This window comes from Carcharodon carcharias, chromosome 18, assembly GCF_017639515.1.
Source record: "Carcharodon carcharias isolate sCarCar2 chromosome 18, sCarCar2.pri, whole genome shotgun sequence".
NCBI classification, from domain to species: Eukaryota; Metazoa; Chordata; class Chondrichthyes; order Lamniformes; family Lamnidae; genus Carcharodon; species Carcharodon carcharias.
In genome coordinates this window covers 44184992-44205580 of record NC_054484.1, presented here as the reverse complement: position 1 = coordinate 44205580, position 20589 = coordinate 44184992, and the positions used below count along the sequence as shown (strand labels likewise).

Genomic DNA, 20589 nt, shown 5'->3' with positions numbered 1-20589 from the left:
TTGCAAATATAAATCTAAACATTACCCTGGGACAAATATCGTGAAAATGGTGTCAGATTATGGATCTCCCCTGCAATCAGTTGCCAGACTCTCAGCATGCTCACATTTAAGAATGCACTGATGGACTGAAAACAATATATCTGTTGCAAGCTGTGCTTTTATTGTGTAAAAGTGTTTTAGCATCCTGTTGGAATTTTCAGTATTGACTATGAACTCAAGTTTTAAGTGATGCTTGAGCTCACAATTCACTGGAACAATCAATGATCTTTTAAAGTTCCACAATTGTTCATGAATTGTTCTTAATACCTTTGCCCGGTCTCAGCTTGTTCTCTTGTTTACAGCACAATTTCATGCCTGTGTGAATCCTTAATGAAATGCTTCAGCTGCCTCCAGTGGTCTGCCATTATAGGATCCTACATCTTTAAAGGTTGAGGAGAAGATGCTAAGCATGTTCTAATGTAAATGTTTTTTGGACTCCAGCTTGCCTTTATTCCTCTCCTTCCTTGTACAGTGTTTCTGTACTATTTGGTTTACATTTATGTATACAGGACAACAGAGGAAATGTAGGGTGAAGCCACCAGTTGTATAGCATATGTACAAAGGACAATCAAAGGAACACCAAGCAGTTTGTTCAGTAGCAGTTCTTATGTCTTTAATCCAAATTTCCTGCTTCTTTATATCCCTTTAATACTTGTATTTTCCAGATATCTATTTCCATTTTAACACCACAGTTAATTTGGTTTATTGGACTATCTCACCCTGTAGTTCCAGGCATCTTGTATCCCAGGTTCACTTGTCATTTGGCTTCCAGTCGGGATTAAAATGACTTTTCAGTGGCTGCCAACATTTTGAGTAGCTTTTGTCCAGGCAACTGCAGGCCTCCAGGCCCCATTTGGTGACAGTCATGTTAAATGAGGACTCGAACATAAATGCCTGTCAAATTAAATAGAAAATGAAACAATGAATGGATTTGCTTAACAATGAATCGAGTATTATGCAGTATTGCACAGGGACAGATGAACATTGTGTCAAATTGGAATAATTAACATAAGATGAGTATGCGTTCTTCTAAAAACAGCACATTTTCCAGTCTGTACAAACTTGGCAATAGTACTCAATTGGATGATACATGGTCTCCAGCAGGACTCTGCACCATGAGCATGTTCGGAAGCAATCTGCAGTGTTGAAGTCCCAGTTTGTGCTAGACAGCTCATGAGTCAGTAACAGATTTGAGGTATTGCTGCATATACCTATATGGCAATCCCTTGTTCTCATGATCAGACTTTGAAAAGTAATTATTTTCACCCATTTTAATTTAGCCCTATTAATACCAGTTGAGAAAGTTTATGATTGGGAGATGTTTGAATTCTAGTAGTCTTGATTGAGTAGATTTAATACAGTGCTTCTACTGAATAAGGCCATGCAAAAGATTTTGCAGGTCTTCCAAAAACAGGAACAATCTCTTGACACTAAAGCACTGATCTCACATAAAACTTTGAATTACCATCTCTTTAGCATTCACTTCTCTAATTACCTACTTGTGAATTGTAATTTTTCTGCAAATGTTCATCATGGGAAAATCAATTTGAGTTAAATTGACAAGCTAATGGGTTGTTCAGAAACTTTAGGAAATTCTATGCACAGTTGTAATGTGGAAAAAATAAGATGATGGTAATATGATCTTGACCACTTTGTCATCATCTCCACTCCTGAGATATTGCCTGTCCCTATACCCGAGAGAGCAGACCTAATCCCTTTATGCAAAGTCAATTTATTTGAATATTTTATTGGTGATCTTGGCACACAGCACATTGCATGAGAGCATCACAGGAGTTGGGGGCCAGAATGTGGTTGGCTAGGAGCAAATTAAGGGCTGAAGGCTACTGATAGAGTGCTATCATTTTTTTTGCATTGGTTTGCCACTGGGACCTGTCCTCTTGTGCAATTTGGCTGTTGAAGGTTGAAAACAGCAATAGTAGCAAGGAAAGTGACCCATAGGGAGAAAGACTCCCAGTAGAAATATTTATTCCAACTATGGGCTGTCCTTGAAGTATTCTTCCTGGTGAGCGTTTAGTGTCTGAAGTGCCTTTTGGCTACTTATAGGCATCTGAATTTAAAAAAAAATGTGACCTTAATGAGCCTTCTGATACAATCTGAACAGCTGCACTGGGAATTGAGCCCATCAGGTGATTGGTAGATCCTAGGCCTCCATGCCAATAATACATGGCAGATGCATACCATTATATGATTAGTCCCTTAATTAGTCCTCTGTATTTTTACGTATTGTTGGTCACAGCACTTATCTACTTAATGTGATTATCAGCTCGTATGAATATGAATATATAAGGCATTTTCAGGTTTGGCTTCATGCTCATTCTTCCTGTACATTGGCAAGATTCTCTTTGGTTGTGGTCCAGCAAGGCACTTTACAAATGCAATATGAGAATGCTGTTTATTTATTTTTTCTGTTTTAAGCAGGGCTTTCTCCCCTTTATTTATCCTTTCCACTTGGTAACCCTGATCCTTTAATGAGAAATGGCCTTTTTGTTAGCTTAGTTCTTTATTCTACTTTGTAGTATTTTGTGATTTTGTTTTGTTTCTTCATGCAAGTTAATTTTACATTTTGAGAAAAATCTGTTCAATTCAGATAAGGTACAGCTACTCAATTCAAATGAATTAAACTGGTCATGCTGAACTTGTCAAATGAAATGATGATGCCAGATGTATAAGTCATTACCCCAAACTTACCAGGGATGAAAATTGCTTTTTTATGGTGTGACTATTGCAACTTTTGGGTAGGTATTATTTATTCTGAATTTTAAAAGTTGGTCATGTTGATGAATTATGTGTCATCCTTGCAATTGTAGCTGTACTCTCATCTCTGAGAGAGAATGCTGGCAGTTCAAGCCTCACTTCAAAGACTTGAGCACATGGGTACTGTCGACCCAGTGCAGCACTGAGGGAGTGCTGCCTTATCGGAGATGCATCTTTTGGATGAGACACTAAACTGTGGTTCTGTCTGCTTCTCAGGTGGATGCAAAAGTTCCCAGAGCACAATTTGATGAAGGTCGGGTAAGCACTTCCTGGCTGGTATTTATGCCTCAGCCAAAATTACTACCAAAACGTATTATCTGGTCATTATCTCTTTGCTATTTTTGGAACTTGACTGTGGAAAAATTGGCTTCCTCATTTACCTACATTATAACAGTGACTACACTTCCAAAAGCACTTCAGAGGCAGGATACCCTGAGGTTGTGAAAAGCACAAAATAAAAGCAAGTTCATTCTCCAAGTCTTTTCAGTTAGTAAGACCATGGTCAGCACTCTTGTGCAACTAATATAATTTTAATGGGCCATATTCACTTTGTTATTGAGTTTAAAGAGTGAGCAGAACAAAATATTAACACAGAAAATGCAATTGTATTTTCTTAAGGTCCTTATTTGCCTGAATTTGGTAAACTGATTTAACATAGACAGTGGACATATTTTTCTCCCTTCCAAAAGTATAAAGGAGACAGTTTATAGCTGCAACACTAATGAAGTATAGGGTGTGATCAATCCTGTGATTACAAATGCTTGCATAACCTAGATTCTACTTTCTTATTACTATCCTGCCTCTCATATGTTTGCCAGCTTATTAACAAATAATTTTGGTTCCAATAGGAAACGACTTTTGGAAATAAAGGAGTTGTTTAAGATGGGTAGCTGATGATCGAGAAAACTTGTTCCATTGGACAGAAATTACACCTCACTGTCTTCGCGTTCTTCTGTCACTTACCATTGTTCCGTCAGCTACTCGTTCTGGTTCGAGTTCTGCTTTGCTTGCTTTCTCAAAGCATTCTGCATCTGGCCCGTGTGGAGTCATAATACTATGCAGACTACCTCCACCAGGCATAAAACCCTCCTCTTTCGCCTCATAATGACCTTTAATCAGCCCCATAAATTCACTCATACAGTTGCCTGGTGAGGGAAAAACAAAGCATGAAAACCCTTTCATTTGCAAACTGCTGATCCTACTTTTTACAATGTTTCAATTTTCTGGTTATTATTTAATCTTAAGTAGAGCCATGCTGGGATTTAAAAACAATGTTCAGTTCTTGAAAAAGCTTCATTAAGTCTCTTTATATTAACAGTTTGCTATTCAACTTTTTCATAAAATTCAAAACTCAACAGTTGAAGACTTGGGAAATGCACAAGGATGATTACCCCTGTGGTGGAGTAAAACCTATCTTAAAGCTTACAGGCCTGGACCCTCAAATGGAATTAATATATGTTAGCAGGCAGACTGGTGCATCTCTAATCACTCTATGTACCAGTCTGTTGTGTACCAGCCTGCTGTTGATCTGCAGGCTGGTATCAGGAACTCCAAGCCCACAAGTCCCTTGCCTCACCCATACGGTATGTGACCCCTTCTTTGAAACAGGTGATGGCTCCTCAGAAATCCTGTGGGAATTATGGGCCCACCATACTCCCACCCAACTGATTGTGGGAGTGCATCCAAAGTTTTGGCCTCCTGTGTACATCTTACTTAATAGTAACACTAAAATGTGATATTAGATTGGACATTAGAGTCATGGGAAAGGTACGCCAGAGATTTATTAGAATGATGTTGGGAGTTAAAGATTATAGTTACAATTACAAAGAAAGACTACATAATTGTTAAAGGTTATAAGAGGGTAGAGAATTTTGTTTCTACTGTTTATTGAATTGATAACAGGAAGGGTAGATTGAGGGTCAGTGCTAAACGAGTTTTTTTCACACAAAGGATTATTAGACCATAAAAAATTTACTACAAAATGGCTATAATATGGTTGTCAGTCATGTATTTGCATATTCATGCATGAGCAATGACCTAAATGTTCTTACATTCCACACAACAGAAATAAGATGAAACTTAAATAGTTGGTCCAATTTAAAAATAATCATGTAACATTACAGAGTACCTCCCAGCTTTCAGATGGAGATTAATTATAAATTAAATTTTAATCTGTTTTAGATTATCTAAGATCTTTTAAAATCGGTTCCAAAGACTAGATGGGATTCACCACACTGGTGTGCTTGCCCTCTTGAATATATCAGTTTCTGCTACAGATTTTATTTGCCATGTCTTACGATGGTAGTAAGGGGGCCTGAATGTGTGGTCAGCCACTCCCCAGCGTGGTGGAAAGATCACAAAGTCTGCGATTGCCACACCTGGACGGGTCGACTTAGCAGTTAACACTGTGAAAATCGAAGGATCCTGAAAACAAATAGGGTTGTTGTTAGATTAGTGTTCTATATCGCAAGCACCTTGCATATCTGTGTTGTCTGTTTTTGGTTTCAGGGGTACTCTACTTTTCCCTTGCACAGGAATCTATTGTGCAAAAGCTTTAAAGTTTAACTGAACTGTTTGGAGAACGGGATGAAAAGACAGGATTCTCAAAATTTATCTCTCCTTGATTCTTTAATTTTCATATAATACTTTTTTTTGCGTATTTATGTATTCAAAATTTGACCAAAATGAAAATTGAAATGCCTGCCCCTGGTCATGAAACTAACATTTCTTTTCATTATATTGTTGTGGTTTATCATAAAGTAGGCTTATGGGTATGTGTGTAGATGGTTCTGTCAGTGATTTAATTGAATTAAAGTCAGATAGACTGCAAGCTTGAAATTATCAAAAGAAGTTAGGGGTAAAAGGCATTTGAAATGCTTATGAGTAAACATGGATGAGGGCTCAGCATATAGGGTGTAAAGGAATTTTTCACTTTTAGATATGTGAAGGGGTTGCCTAGGTTTCAAAGGGATGATAGGATGTTTACAGCTAACAAGATAAGCAAGACCAAGCAGTGTGTTTATTTTTCCCAAAGGTACTGACCATATTGACAACATGAAAGATTTTTATATTATGGGAAAAGTAAATTTCCAAAGACATATAGAACAGTAGAATTACAGAATACATATGTAAAAAGAATGGAAGGCTATGTTGGGGGGGGAGGCATGTAATATTTAAGAGGAGTGTGTAAAACAGCCTTGGGGAAGCCACCAGCCACTTTTACAGAAGTTTTCTGTGTCCACTAACCAAAGGTGAAGGAAGGCCTTTGGAATTCCACAGTCAGGTGGGTGCTATGGCAAACTTGCTGGCTTACTATTCAAATTTAAAATCTAATTTGGAGTGTTGCATTAAAGGGGGTTATAGTTGGGAGTCAAGTTAATTAGAAATTTTAGGATTTTTTTGTGGTATTAAGTAATTGTAATCTTATGTATGTGCTTGAAATCTCTTCTTTTGTTAATAAATGTTTTAATTTAGTTTTTTTTTAAATCTCTAAAGATGTTAGTGGACTCATTACTCCTGAATTCAGTGCACACATGTTATAATAAATACAAATTGCAAAACTGTTGTGATAGCGTGGCCAAGTTTCCCTTGTGGATTTGGTCTGCCTAGCACACATCAGCTGCCACGTCATAACACTCTGAAGAGGAGTCATTTTTTTGCATGATTCCTTCTCCCAAGAAATAGTCCTTAGTGTGGTTCAGTCCACCTGAAAATGCTTAAAAGAGTTCCACAAATGGATTCTGTAGTTTCATAGAGGTCAAATTAATATGAAATTGTAACCATCAGGTCACTCGCAAGAATACCAATATAAGGGGAAAGCAACAGTTTATACTGAATGTAAAAAGAGTGCTGATTGGTTGGCAAGTGGTGTTACCATGGAAAATGCACCACTGATGGTGACCGATAGTTAACTGCGCCTGTTTCAGCTAAACAAAATAAGTGACAGCCATTCACTGACTCATTCCTCAGGGCAATGCTTTGACCAATCAGGGTCAAGCTGCCCAGTTTAAATTTCTAACTTGGCAGTTAACTGTCAGTCACAATCAGTGTTGCATTCTTCATTGCAATGCCACTTGCCAACCTACCAACACTCTTCTAATACAGTATAAATTATTGTTTTCCCCTTATATTGGTATTCCTGCAAGTGTCCTGATGAGTGCAAGACTAAAAGCTTAGACAAGTCTCATTTTTCAGCAATACTCAAGTTCTTTACTACCAAACGACTATTTGAATCTGTAATTTTGTGATATTTCCTCTGTTCCTTTGATATTTTCTCTCCTTTTATAGTCTTATCTTTCAGCTGTGCACATATTAGATCCATCAATTGAACGATACACTAATGGTACACATTGTGGTAGTATAAAGCAGAACCTTTGTCGGCTGATGCTCCCTTGATATCTCCCAGAAACATGCAAAACATGCAGTTCACTGGAAGTCCCCACTGCTGAAACTGATCTTAGTTTGATTAGAAATCAAAGAGCCTTCATTGTGTTGGAAAACAGAAAAACCATCAGCTTTGCCCCTCATCATTGCAACATATCTGACTTTTAGTCATTTGGTAGTACAGAACTCGAGTATAGCTGAAAAAAAAGGCTTTTTTGTCAAAACTTTTCATCTTGCACTCATCAGAACAACCCTATTTCGGCATTAAGCTTACTTGGTGAGCAAATGGCTTGGGCCCTATTTAGAAAGCTGCTGATAATGTCAATAGTGCATGGAACTGTAAGAATCCCAACGCATATATTGACCAGTGAAGGAAGGCTTGTGGTAGAGAACCCAGGCAGATTTCTCAACTAGTACATCAAGGAAAGGGAGTTCACTATCATTTCAAAGGTGAATTTGAGTGCAGGGTGGAGTCTATTGATACATGCAAGGAAATTATTACATGCAGCTGCAGATTTAAATATAGCAAATGCATCATCCACATATTGGAAATATGCATGGGGCAGGAGGTTGGGTGTCATTCCATCGAAGACATGTTTCTGATGGAACAAAGATGTTTGCGAGAGCTGGGCCGAGAAGAGCTCCCATGGCAACACTATCTATTTGGGCATACATGGTGTTGTTAAAACTGAACTCAACATAAGTTCGATGAATATTGGTTTACCATAATGGTGAAGATTTAGATTGCCATGATATAGTGCTGCACCACCAAAATAGGCTGCATCAAAGGCATTCTGTGGGATAATGGCTCCCTGATCAGATCATTTTGTGCTGTGTATAACACAAACCCATGAATGGGCCTAAGGCCTAAACTTTCAGCCCTGAAAAATACCTCAGATTACCCTGGAAGGGCAAGGTATTTCAAAAATTGGAGAAACAGATGATGCTGGCTGTTTCACACTGCTACAATGCAGTAATAACATGAGTGGTATTTGCCATTAACAGGATATTGCCGTCAAGCCAAAAAGATGTTCTGCCTACCACACAAATGATTAATGCGATATATGAATTTCAGCACCTGTATGTAGGCCATTTAGCCCAAAATCTGGTGGATCATATCAAACAGCGTGCCCCAGCCGCTGTTCGCAACGGGCAAAGTATGAATCATACCCTGCACAACTCAAAACACAGTGTGCAAAATTTGTTGTGATTCACAATTGTACAACATTTGTTAAATAATCCTCAATGTGCTAAGAATTAAGCTGACAACCAATTTAAGATTGTCAGTTGGGCTAGCAATGTGGTACATTTGTGTGTACTGGAAGTTACATATATTAATACACAGGGCCCTGTTCTTTGCAGTCAGAAAGAACATGTACACACATTGTGCCTGTTTCAGCTAAACAACATAAGTGACAGCCATTCGCTGGTTCATTTCTCAAGCCAATGCCTTGACCAATCAGAATCAAGCTGTCTTGTTTAAGTTTCAAACATTGCTTATCAGTTAACTGTCAATCACCATCAGCAGGTACATTCTATATAGCAATGCCTCCACCAATCAGAGTCCAATTGCCAACCAATCAGCACTCTCTTCTAATATAGTATAAATTATTGTTCCCTTTACATTTGGTTTTCTTGTGAATTGTCCTGATGAGTGCAAGACGAAAAGTTTTGACAAAAGATTCTCTTTTTTCAGAAATACCTAACTTTCCAAATGGTACCTGTGCTTTATATACCAAAAATAAAACAGAGATACATGAAGAAAATTACTTACAGCATGATCAAATGAAACAGAATTAATGACCATAAAGTCCTGCAGATTGTACTTGTAGGGTGTATAGTTTCCATGCCAGGCCACAACATTAAACGGAGAGAAGTCCTGAAAATAATAGATTGAATTACTTGATCTGTTCCAACATTAGAAATTGAAGAACTACATTTGAGATCCTTGGAAAATTGATCCTAGGATCAGTTGCCCTTTGCATGTAAAGTAATTCTAAATAATTAAAATATATTTGCCTTTACTTCAAGGTGCTTAGAAGATAAAAGTGAGAAAGTAATGTTTCAGTTGTACAGAACCTTGGTCAGATCCTACCTGGAATACTGTGCCTAACTTTGGCAACTGAATTTAAAAGAAATATTAACTTTGCTATGGGATAGCACAGATTCACCAGAATGAGTTACATTTTAAGAGGCATAAACCTGACTCAAAATCCTTTGAATTTAGAAGGTTAATGGGTGATTTAATTGAGGTGTTTAAAACCCCATAAAAGAGATTAGATAGGGTAGATATTGAGAAACCATTTCCTCTGGTGTGGCATTCAGAACGAGGGGGCACAATTTTAAAGTTAGAGCCAAGACATTGAGGAATGAAATCAGAACGTATTTTTTCACACAAAGGGTAGTGGAAATCTAGAACTCTAACCTCTAAAAGGCTATAAACAAAAACAGAATTACCTGGAAAAACTCAGCAGGTCTGGCAGCATCGGCGGAGAAGAAAAGAGTTGACGTTTCGAGTCCTCATGACCCTTCGACAGAACTTGCGTTCGAGTCCAAGATAATTCTGTTTTTGTTTTGGATTTCCAGCATCCGCAGTTTTTTTGTTTTTATCTCTAAAAGGCTATGGTTGCTGAGTCAATTTAAATTTTTAAGACCAAGAATGATGGGCTTTTGTTAGATAAAGGAATTGAAGAATACATAAAGACAGCAAGCAGTTGGAGTTGAGGTATAAATCAGCCATGACTTGATTGAATGGTGGAATAGCCTCAAAGGTCTGATTGGCCTATCCCTGTTCCTTTATACCTAGACACTTGTAAATATAAATTCAGAAATTGCCTTCCTTAGATTCAGGGGTGGAATTTCAATTCCAGGGTAGGGACCCCAACGTCACATTCATTTCCGGTCCTGACCCCAAACTACATCAGCAATGCACATGCATTGCGATTTCAATTGAAAAATCACTTAATTTACCCAAAGTCTCATTCATTGTCCAATTTGCGGCAGTGGGCGCAAGAATGAAATGGGTGACAGGGAACAGCAGGTCCGATTTAAATGGCAAGTGGCAGCCAAGGTTGTTATTGCTGTTTGTTTTAATGATGGAAGAAGAAGCTGATCAGAGGAAGTGGGTATGGAGGGCCCCATGCCACAGAAGCAACCCCCCCACCCCACCCCCAAGTTTCTCTGACACCTCATATGAGGTGTTGCTGGAGGCAGTGACAGTTCAGAAAAGCATCCTGCTCTCTGCTGGCAGAACAGAAAGCTTGAAAGGCTTAACAAGAAGGTGGGGCTGGAAGTGGTTCATGAGGTCAGCAGCAGAGGAATGGTAATGAGGAACTGGGTCCAGTGGAGGAAAAAGTTTCAATGATCTGCTTAGTGGCAAGATGAGTCCAGAGATAGACCCAGCAGCACAGATACTCGCACTTCAGTGGGTCCTCATGCAGATGATGAAAATGTGACACAGGTTGAAGTGCACAACCTGCGAGAGCAGGAAGAGATGGCTATGGCCGATCCCCATCAGCGCATGGAAGACAAGCACAGCCCTGCTCAACAGGGTGGAAGCGCAGAGTCTTGGAAGTCACAAAGCAGCAATCTGGAGGATCATTGTTAAATGTATGACCACATATTAGAGTTACCTGAGGCAGTGAGGGGTTACAGGATGAGAATGGAGGAGTCCATTCATCTCATGTGATCCACAATATTTCAGTACTTTGAGCACATGAGGTCTTCCATTGAGAGAATGGCCAACCTCATGGAGTGCCATGTGCAGCACCACTCTGTTTGGAAGCAGGAACAGCACTCTAACATGCACAGAATGCATGCTGCAGTCTATAGCATTGACCAGTTAATGGTGTAAACGGTGCAAGGAAGGTGAGGTGTATGCTGGCTGCACCTCAGCTGGTGGTTCCCTCCAATTATCAAGAAAGGGCTGAGGTGGCAACAGATGACGGAGTGGGCCACTCCTCACAGGGCTCCATTATCATCATCATCATCATCATCATCTGCCTCTATAGACCTCCGATGGGCAAAGCATCTGTAGAATCATACCCTGTGACAGAGGCTGCCATCACAATAATGCCAGTGCAGCAGCCTTTGGAGGTGCCCATACCCCAACCTCGGCACATCCACACTGAGGCTGACTGCCACAGGCATCTCAGTCCCTGACAGGTACTCAGGAGCAGTCTGCCTCCACCTCATCCTCAACCACAGGAGGAGCAAGTAGTTGCAGTGGCCGTGAGCAGATGCCACCACTTTGGCAATGTTACTTTGTGGGTCGCTTAGGTGTTTCTGTTGTAAATGATATCAAACTGTTACGTGATAAAGCACTGGGCATGTTGTTGCACTGAGGCATGCTTGTGTGTTTCCAATTCATCATGGCGAAAGGCAGAAGAATGGAAACTAAGGGTTAGCAAAGCAATGGAGTTTGTTGGGGAAGAGAGTATCAAATGAAGACTCTGGAGACTTGCAGTGATTGTGCTATTGGAATATGCTGATTTTTGTTCTTAACTGATATTTGCTTTCACTCAGATGAATGCGAATCTCCTCTCCAAATGTCATGCAGTATGAGCATTGCTCTGATGAAACATGTCTGGATCAGAGTGGTCCCAGTGTCCCTCCCAGACTCAGTCAGCAGCGTGGAGGTCCATCTGCCCATCAGCAACATGACACTCTATTTGCCTTTCTATTGTGTGAACAATACAATTATACATGTCCCCTACTATAACGTGTTCCTTTCTCTTTGTGTAGGTGCATTTCAAAATGAAATAGCTTGCATTAGGGATCAACAGGAAACTGGCCCATCACATGAAGCACTCTTTGGTGCACAGGTACCAACATAAAAATATCTATGTGAAGTACATCAATCGCTAAAGACAGGTGAAGTGCCCAACTACTATGGGGGGTGGGGGGGGGGGGGGTGGTGGGAGATGAAGGAAACAGCAGAGAAACAGCCACAAGGTAAAGGTGGGCTTAAAATAGATATTTCTCTGCCACAGGGTGTTTGTATCTGTACCTCATAGGCTGCATACAGAGGGGAATTTAAACAGAGTAGAACCAAAAGCACTTCATGCAATCCTTTGAGAATCTTTAGATAAGTGTGTCCATCATCTCTTGTAGATGGAAGGATGACAACACACTTTAGAATCCACTTCATTACGTCGAAACATTGCCAAAGTGCAGCTTCATCACCTGCACAGGCATGCAAGAGGGTTTCAGAAACTTTTCGTGGAGTAAGTGGCAATTTCATAATCATCTACAGTAAGTCCCTGAATACAGGGCCTGTGAGTTTGATGACTGATATCAGGTTGGGTAACGACGTTGGTTCACATTCTTAGTGTAAGCTGAGGGAAATGTTATATTGAAGATGGGCAGAAACTGACTTTACCCAGTTTTCGCCTCTCCACCCTAAACCTGTTGACTCTTGCTGGCGTAGGGTACCATGGACACCTACAAACCCTTAGCATGTTTCCCAAACTACCATATATGAACCTTGGTGGCAAATGCCTGCAGACTATGCCAAGTTTAACTCTTCAGCTCAGTTCACTGGATAATGATCAGGAAGGATTATCTGGCTGAATTTTCCCCTCTCTAGTTCAGGGGCTTTGACCATTTGTAGCACTCCTTATTGCTGACCCAGCAGAGATTCAGCACGAACCAGGGACTGAACATGAACCTTTCCTGCTCCATATAGTTCAACGATATACTGGAAGGAGCGATTTCCGGGCAACTTATTAATGGACATCTACACTAAAGCTTAGTTTGTTTTGTGTCTATGTGTCCTCATAACATATTCAGTATTTGACAATGATACCTTACCTGCTGAGCACCAAATAACTTGCCCTGGAACTTGCTGATGACAGTGAAGCCAGCTGGAACCTGTCGATTTTCATACCATGCAACTGGAACCTTGAAATCTCTGGGATTGGCAAGGCCATTGGCCCCTAGTGAAGTAAATTAAATAAGATTCTAGGGTTAAACCTTTGACAATACAAGAGACAATACTTATTTGATATGGAGTGCTAATTTTATTCTACTTTTTAAAAAATTCTATTTCCTCAAATATTTATTTCACATTTTGTCTATTTCAGCTAATCAGATGAAGGGGGCACACTTCCTGCAAACCTCCCACTGTAATTAGTGGAGGACGTACTTTGAGCAGTTTAAATTCAGAAATGTTGGTTTTGTTATGAAGCTGATGGGTATCATTAATGCAAGATTTGTTCATCTCAGGATTCATTAAGAACAGAGAAAAACCTGGTTTTTGGAAAATGAGAAATGGTCAGTAATTGATTTTAACCAATTCACCAACATAGAAAAATTCAGGTATATGTCAATAGGAATCTGTAAAAATCAATTTTAAAGAATTCTAAAATCAGTCAATGAAACCAAAGAGTTCTGACTAAACAAAAACAAAGTAGTCCGGATGCTGGAAATTTGAACTAAAAACAGAAAATGCTGGAAATACTCAACAGTTTTGGCATCATCTGTAGAGAGAGAAATAGCATTAACGTTGCACATCAGTGACCTTTCAAATGGTGCCTGACCTGTTGCGTATTCCCAACATTTCCAAATTTTATCTAAAACCTTGTTGTGCTTGTTTGTTAAAAGGAGTCCTCGCTGTATATTTTTGTGCCAAAGTGCCACTGAAAATAGGTCTTGTTAAAGCTCAGGACTAAATATTTTGTAATGTAAAATCTTTACCAATTGGTCCAAGATCGGGCAACTCAAAATGGCCTGCAAAGACCTCCAAGATGTAACCTCTCGTCTCTTCGAAAACCTGCACACTGAAATGCATCCCTCGCTGAAAGAAAGATCTATATTATTGTATGTTCTAGGTATCAATGGTTATTTTTCATACAAACTATTAATATGAATGTCATGCAGATAAACAGATCAATTTTTTTTAAGTTCACAGTTAATCCTCGTAAAATAGAAAAGGCTACAAAAGGAGAATACGTTATATGCTTCTTGAGTCATATGGATACAACTAGGTTACTGATATTAAAATTCAAAATGTGTGTGAAATATACCTTTTTACTTTTATAAATTATTAGTATAGTTTCTGTATGTAATGTGAGCAATACAGTAATGCTAACCATCATGACTTTAGAGATAAAAGTACTACATTCATGACAGATACTAATTCTCCAGGTCCTTTCAAATTGTATTGGATTTAAATTCAGTAGTTTGTCATCAAGTTATCCTTTTGAAAATTGATTTTATGTATATAAATGATTGTTTTTCAGACTGGAGGATAGTAAACAGTGGTGTTCCCCAAGGTTCAGCTCTAGGACCACTGCTTTTGACATATATATATATAAAACTTGGAGGTGTGGCAGACAGTGAGGATGATCTGAATCGACTGCAACAGGACTAGCAGAATAGGCAGACAAGTGGCAAATGGAATTTAGTACAGAGGTATGAGGTGATGCATTTTGGCCACAGTTCTAAAGAGTGTACAGAAACAGGGGACATGGGGGTTCATGTGCATAGATATTTCAAGGTGACAGAACATATTGAGAGAGTGATTAGCTACAAGGTTAAGTTAGAGAAATTGGAGTTGTTCTCCTTGAAACCAAGGAGATTAAGGAGAGATCTGATAGTGGTATACAAGATTATGTCAGGTTTCGATAAGGTAGATGAAGAAAAACTATTCCTATTGGCTGATGGTATAAGGACTAGGGGACAAAGATTTAAGATTTTGGGCAAGAGATGCAGGAGTATGTGAGGAAGAGCTTTTTTTGTGCGGTGAATGGTGAAGAAATGGAACAAAAATAAAAATAGTTGGAAAAACTCAGCAGGTCTGACAGCATCTGCGGAGAGGAATACAGTTAACATTTCGAGTCCCTATGACTCTTCATACAATGGTGATGACATGGAATTCGCTGCCTATGAGGGTGGTGGAAGCAGAGATGATCATTGATTTCAAAATGATATTGGATGGGCACTCAAGGGAAATAAACTTGCAGGGCTATGGGAGTAGAGTGGGGAAATGGGACTGATTGTCCTACAGAGAGCTGACATGGACTCAGTGGGCCAAATGGCCTCCTTCTGTGCCATAATGACACTATGGGATGGACTTTCAATTGGTGTTAGAGTCAGGATTGGTTGTGGGTGCGATTTAAAAATCACATTTCCTGAGGCCATCTCAGGATACTGCATCTCTGGTATGTCCTCCAATTTTCAAAGAGAGGGCAGAGGTGGGAACGAGGAACCCAATTTCCTGAAATTAATGGCTCATTGAGCTCCTTGAGGAGCTTGCTAATGAATTGGGGAGAGTGAGAATTCAATTTTCAAATATGAATTCGGTAAAGCCATACAGCCTGGTGCATGTTAGTGCACACTGTCAAGTCCAAAGCAAGCAGAAGTGAAAGATTTTTTTATGCAGTGAAAATATTGGGACCTGAGGGATCTTGTGCTGGATTGTGCACATTTCCTCTCATTTGGCCATGTCCGTGAGCATTCATGCTGCTGGCCCTCCAAGGTGCTGCTTGTTCTTGCCATCATGGCTGCTGTCTGTCTTTGCCACTCATATTCTGCAGCCAACATCTGCCTCCTGAAGTTGCTTGGCAACACTAAATGGCCTCTGGCCCAATTAGGGCATTTACATTTCAAAATAGTGCGTGAGAGCGACGCAGCTGTGGCCCAGAGTTGGGACCCAGATATCCAGGCATCAAGTTCCTGACTCTGCTTTGAAAATCCAGCCCTATGACTTTAAGTACGTAGAAAATTAAATTAAGAATCAGATAAGTCGGTGGCAGTGGCTTGTGATGTATTCGAACAACTGCCCATCGTCATCCATCCTACTCTGGATGGATTTTACGTGGCACAGTATTCCCCGACCCCCTGAAAAAAAAGTTGGAAGGGAGCCCGCCCACCAACAAGCTGGCTGCCCTGCAGCCATTTTATGCCGGAAGCAGCATTAATTGCCTAAGGTCAAGACTTCCACCCTCAGCTGGGGAAGACGTCCCCCTTTAGAGAGCTGCCAGACAATCTGATTGGCTGGCAGCTCTGTAGTCCCAGCAGTGCCAAGTTTGAGCAGTGACCACTGCTGGGACCATAGGCAGTTCCCAAACAGGAGGAGGTTAGGGAGCTGGACTTCAAGGTGAGTCCAGGGTATTGGCGGGGCCTGATTGACAAACCACAGTGTGGAGGATGAGGAAGTGGGGGGGCCAGGTCTGAGAAGCCAGGGGGTAGGGTTAAAGGCGGGGTATGACCATGGGCAGGGGTGGTGCCTCCAGTGGGCTCAGGGGACCCACAAAGGAAATGTGCACAATCCAGCACAAGATCCCTCAGGTCCCAATATTTTCACTGCATAAAAAAATCTTTCACTTCTGCTTGCTTTGGACTTGACACTGTGCACTAACATGCACCAGTCTGTATGGTTTTACCGAACTCAAATTTGAAAATTGAATTCTCGCTCTCCCCAATTCATTAGCAAGCTCCTCAAGGAGCTCAATAGGCCATTAATTTCAGGAAGGTGGGTTCCTCGTTCCCACCTCTGCCCTCTCCCTTGCCTGATATCAGCCCACCTAGTAAAAGCTGCTGGGCCATTCACCTGGCGTTGGCCTCCTGCTGCTGTGGGTATAAAATAGTGGTGGAGGCAAAATGAAGCATGTAACTAGCCAATAATTGGACATTAGAGGGTCTCAATAGGCCCAAAGGCGGGCAGGCTACCTGAAACCGCCACTGTCCATGGTAAAATTGGAGACAGGTTGGGGGCAGGCGGGAAGGTGCTGGGAAGGCCATGTGCTAAATATATGAGCTCCCTTCACCTTCAAACATGCCAGTGGGGTGTGGAGGAATAGCATTCAGCCCCATGTGTATGTCCTGGGCAAAGGCCTCTGGCTGCCTTTTCCTACTTGCAGTGATAACTGTCCTCACTTTCAAATCCTTCCATGGTTTTTCCCCACATTATATGATGGATCCTTTTTTGAGATAGTCATAAACTTATTGAATGAAACTCTACTCCTCTGACTATAGTTTTCTTTTTGTTTTCCATGTCCTCTACTCGACCATTAGAGATGAATCCTCAATCACTACAACTTTCACAATAATCCAGATTTAGCACTGGTAATGATGGCAAACACGTCATGTTCACCTTCAAACTGACTGCAACTTCAGGAGTCCACATGTGGGTGGAGTTAAGTGGAAATCCAGAAGTTGCTGCTAATGATTCTACACTCTTCCATAGGATTCCCTATCAAGACCCTCCCTTAAACAATCAATGAATTGATGAAAACCTCTACTTTTCCACTGCTAGTCTCCCTGTAATAGTCCTTGAAAAAGTTACTTGTTGAATGAAGTATAACTTGATTTTTAACGGCTAAAACTTCATAATTACCACGGCACACCCCGACCATCCCTGGAAAAACAAATTCTATAATTGTGGGATATCAAATATCTCCATTATGATAAAAAGGTTCCACATATTTTTAGGACCAATCATAATTACGTCATTTGCTTTCCGAAAATTTAAATGAAATGAGAAAGGTAATGTGCTTTTAACTTCCTGGTTTGCTGTCTGGGAGAATACTTCAATGAAATTAGCTGTTTTTCCTGCTTGCTGACATCGCTGCTGCTACATAGCATAGGATTCTCTTCACTGGACACCATTATTGAACTGCCAATGGAAAAGCGGACAACCATGCTACAGAGATCACTAGAACTTCTGGCAACTTTCTTTGAGGTCACAGTGTGTGCAGTTGCTTCGTGCTGACCACAAAATCTAGCCCATATCCTTACTCACTCTTCCTAAACCAACTTGCTTTGCAAACTCTTTCACTGACTTCAAAACTTTCTGGAAAAGATAACTCCTCAAACATAAATTTTCTGTTAAGCTTTCCTACTCTTCTCTGTCTTGTAAACACACTCAAAGATTTTTTCATTATGATGTCTTGTTAAACTGGCTAAGTGAAGAAGGAAAATGTATCCATTAATATCAAATTGGATGATTAACAAAACAGAATGAGTATTTAATGATATTTCATAACCAGGCTTTTCTTCCAGCTTACCTGAATGACACAAATCTCATTAGGTTCAACCAGCATCTTGCCAAATTCTGTTGTAATCAACAGGTTCCCTTTTTGGGGCACTGCAATCAAACAAATATACAATAAAAATCCACAATCGAATGTATACGGTGCTTCCTATTGTCAGTTTTGGAGAACTATTATTTTACTTACTCCCCATCTTTCCCCATTTTCTTTTGCTTGTGGGTTATTCACCATTGCACTTTTTTTTTAAATCAGCAAGGTGGAATGGTCAAGCCTGCAAATTTTCCTGTAATTGCCATTGATGTCATACTATTAGCAATACCAAAGCAACACAATGACAGTAATTACATGTTGGGGGCCAATACTCATAGTTATGTTTATGGCGCCCTATTTGGTTGATGCAGTTCAAAGAATGTGAGCAGTGGTCATCTTATCATCATCCTTTTATGCTGTTCCTTACTTCATTTTCTTTGATAAAGTATCCTTATTCCTATTTTATGGCACTGCAGAGATTTTAATCGATCCAACAGATTAGATTTAAGGTCAGACTTCAAAATTGAAACATTGCACCAACTTTTATCATTACTAAAATAATGCCTTTCCTTGTTGTCTAGGCATGAATCCAGGTCTGAATGGTAAAAGGGCAGTGCTAAAGAATGTCCACCATGAATCTAGGATTGATGTGGATTCTGAAATTAGTTACACAGTTCTCAACAAAATGAGACATGCATGCCTTACTTGTTATGATTCATGTTCTGCTACACATAAACTGGAAAGCAGTCACCTATCTCTATATGCTGTAGTCATGAACAACACTGCCTTCTAACTGTAAGTTAAAAGCAAAATACTGCAGATGCTGGAAATCTAGAACAAAAACAAAAATACCTGGAAAAACTCAGCATCTGACAGCATCTGCGGAGAGGGATACAGTTGGTGTTTCGAGTCCGTATGACCCTTCATCAGAACTAAGACACATAGAAATGAGATTAAATATAAGCTGGTAGAAGGGGGTGGGATAGGGCGCTCAATAGGGGGCCAGTGATAGGTGGAGGCCAAGAAGAGACTGCCAACGATGTCATAGACAAAAGGACAAAGAGTGTTGACGATGGTGATATTATCTAAAGGATGTGCTAATGGGGTCATTAAGGGAAGCAAGCTAGTGGCAGATGGCCCTAGTGCGGCTGGGGTGGGGGGAAGGGATCGAAATGGGATAAAAGGTGGAGATCAAACAATAGATTGAAATAAATTTCGCATGGCACTGAGTATGGATCCCAGGATGCAGTCCAATGAGCGTTGTGTGTCCCAGAGATATCTGTAATCCTGGGTGGGTTCGAAACATGAGGGGTGGAACTTCAGTTGGGATTCAATATTTTGCTTTTACCTTAGTGTTTAATTCGACTGCCACCTCTCTTCAAGGAAAGTATACCTTGAAGTAGTATTGCTCTTCTCTCTGACAGGATTTCCGCCTACCTCTTTTGCCCTGTTCACCTTCATTGCTTTCCATTTCTCTCCCAGTGTTTGACAAGGTGTTTACTAAAACTCGCTTTCACAGCCATATTTCATTCCTCAGTGACTGTCTCCTTCTCCTTCTAACTGTAATGTTGTTCCATGGTCCCACCAGCAGAAGGCTCAAATTCATAGAATGTAGGATTGGCTGTGCAGTTGCTTTAATATTAAGTTTTGAGGGTGATGTTATGTCAGTTTAACCACTGGATTAAATGGGAGAAACATTTCATTCAAGCTATGATAATCTAGTAGAGTGTGTGGACTGATTTTTCAAAAGGTTTTACTTACCTAGAAGGAAATCCCCATCTGAGTTATAAAAACTCCTGAAATACAAAACATAAGTCTTATAGTACACTAGGATTTTAATATCTTAGGTAGAAAGTTCTATTTAATTACTAATCCATGATTGTTTAAAATGAGGGTAGGGCAGAAGAATTGTATTAGCTGTTGGACCAATGAAACAATGTACATTAGAATGGTATTCTGGCAGTAAACCCTGTTCAACACAAACTAATGCCAGGCAACTTAAGAGTAATGGAGATGTCAAATATCTTAATGCCAATCTGTGTTGCATTTGGGACACATTTGCCCTGTTGATTCAAATGCGCTATGTTGGTTTAGATTGCTGAGACTAATTTAATTTAAAACTCTTTGCAGCTGTAAGCAACCTTCTTTCTAAATGTTTTTTGGAGTGTGTGGGCAATAAAGGCCTTTACAAACTTTTGGATAGCCACACATGTGCGATAATTTAAAGGAACCAATTTGTGTGCAGCCTGCGTGGGGACATGTGGGATGTCATCCAGCTTAGAGTGAACATTGGCTGTAAGACACAAGTTCCTTCATCTGTTTGAAGTGCAATGGACCCAGCTCTTGCGTTTGAAACCACTCTGTTACC

General features: G+C 40.1%; 1 protein-coding gene across 1 annotated transcript in view; it reads right to left on the bottom strand.

Moving 5' to 3' along the window:
* Positions 1-789: 789 nt before the first annotated feature.
* Positions 790-20589, bottom strand: part of hgd (homogentisate 1,2-dioxygenase) — a 33154-nt gene continuing 13354 nt past the window's right edge. Inside the window, exons 7-14 of the mRNA XM_041211738.1 lie at positions 19983-20017; positions 18207-18286; positions 13894-13993; positions 13009-13133; positions 8972-9076; positions 5112-5238; positions 3778-3959; positions 790-933 (exon numbers count right to left, since the gene is read on the bottom strand). Coding sequence (XP_041067672.1) covers positions 790-933; positions 3778-3959; positions 5112-5238; positions 8972-9076; positions 13009-13133; positions 13894-13993; positions 18207-18286; positions 19983-20017 — 898 coding nt within the window. The remainder of the gene's footprint in view (positions 934-3777; positions 3960-5111; positions 5239-8971; positions 9077-13008; positions 13134-13893; positions 13994-18206; positions 18287-19982; positions 20018-20589) is intronic.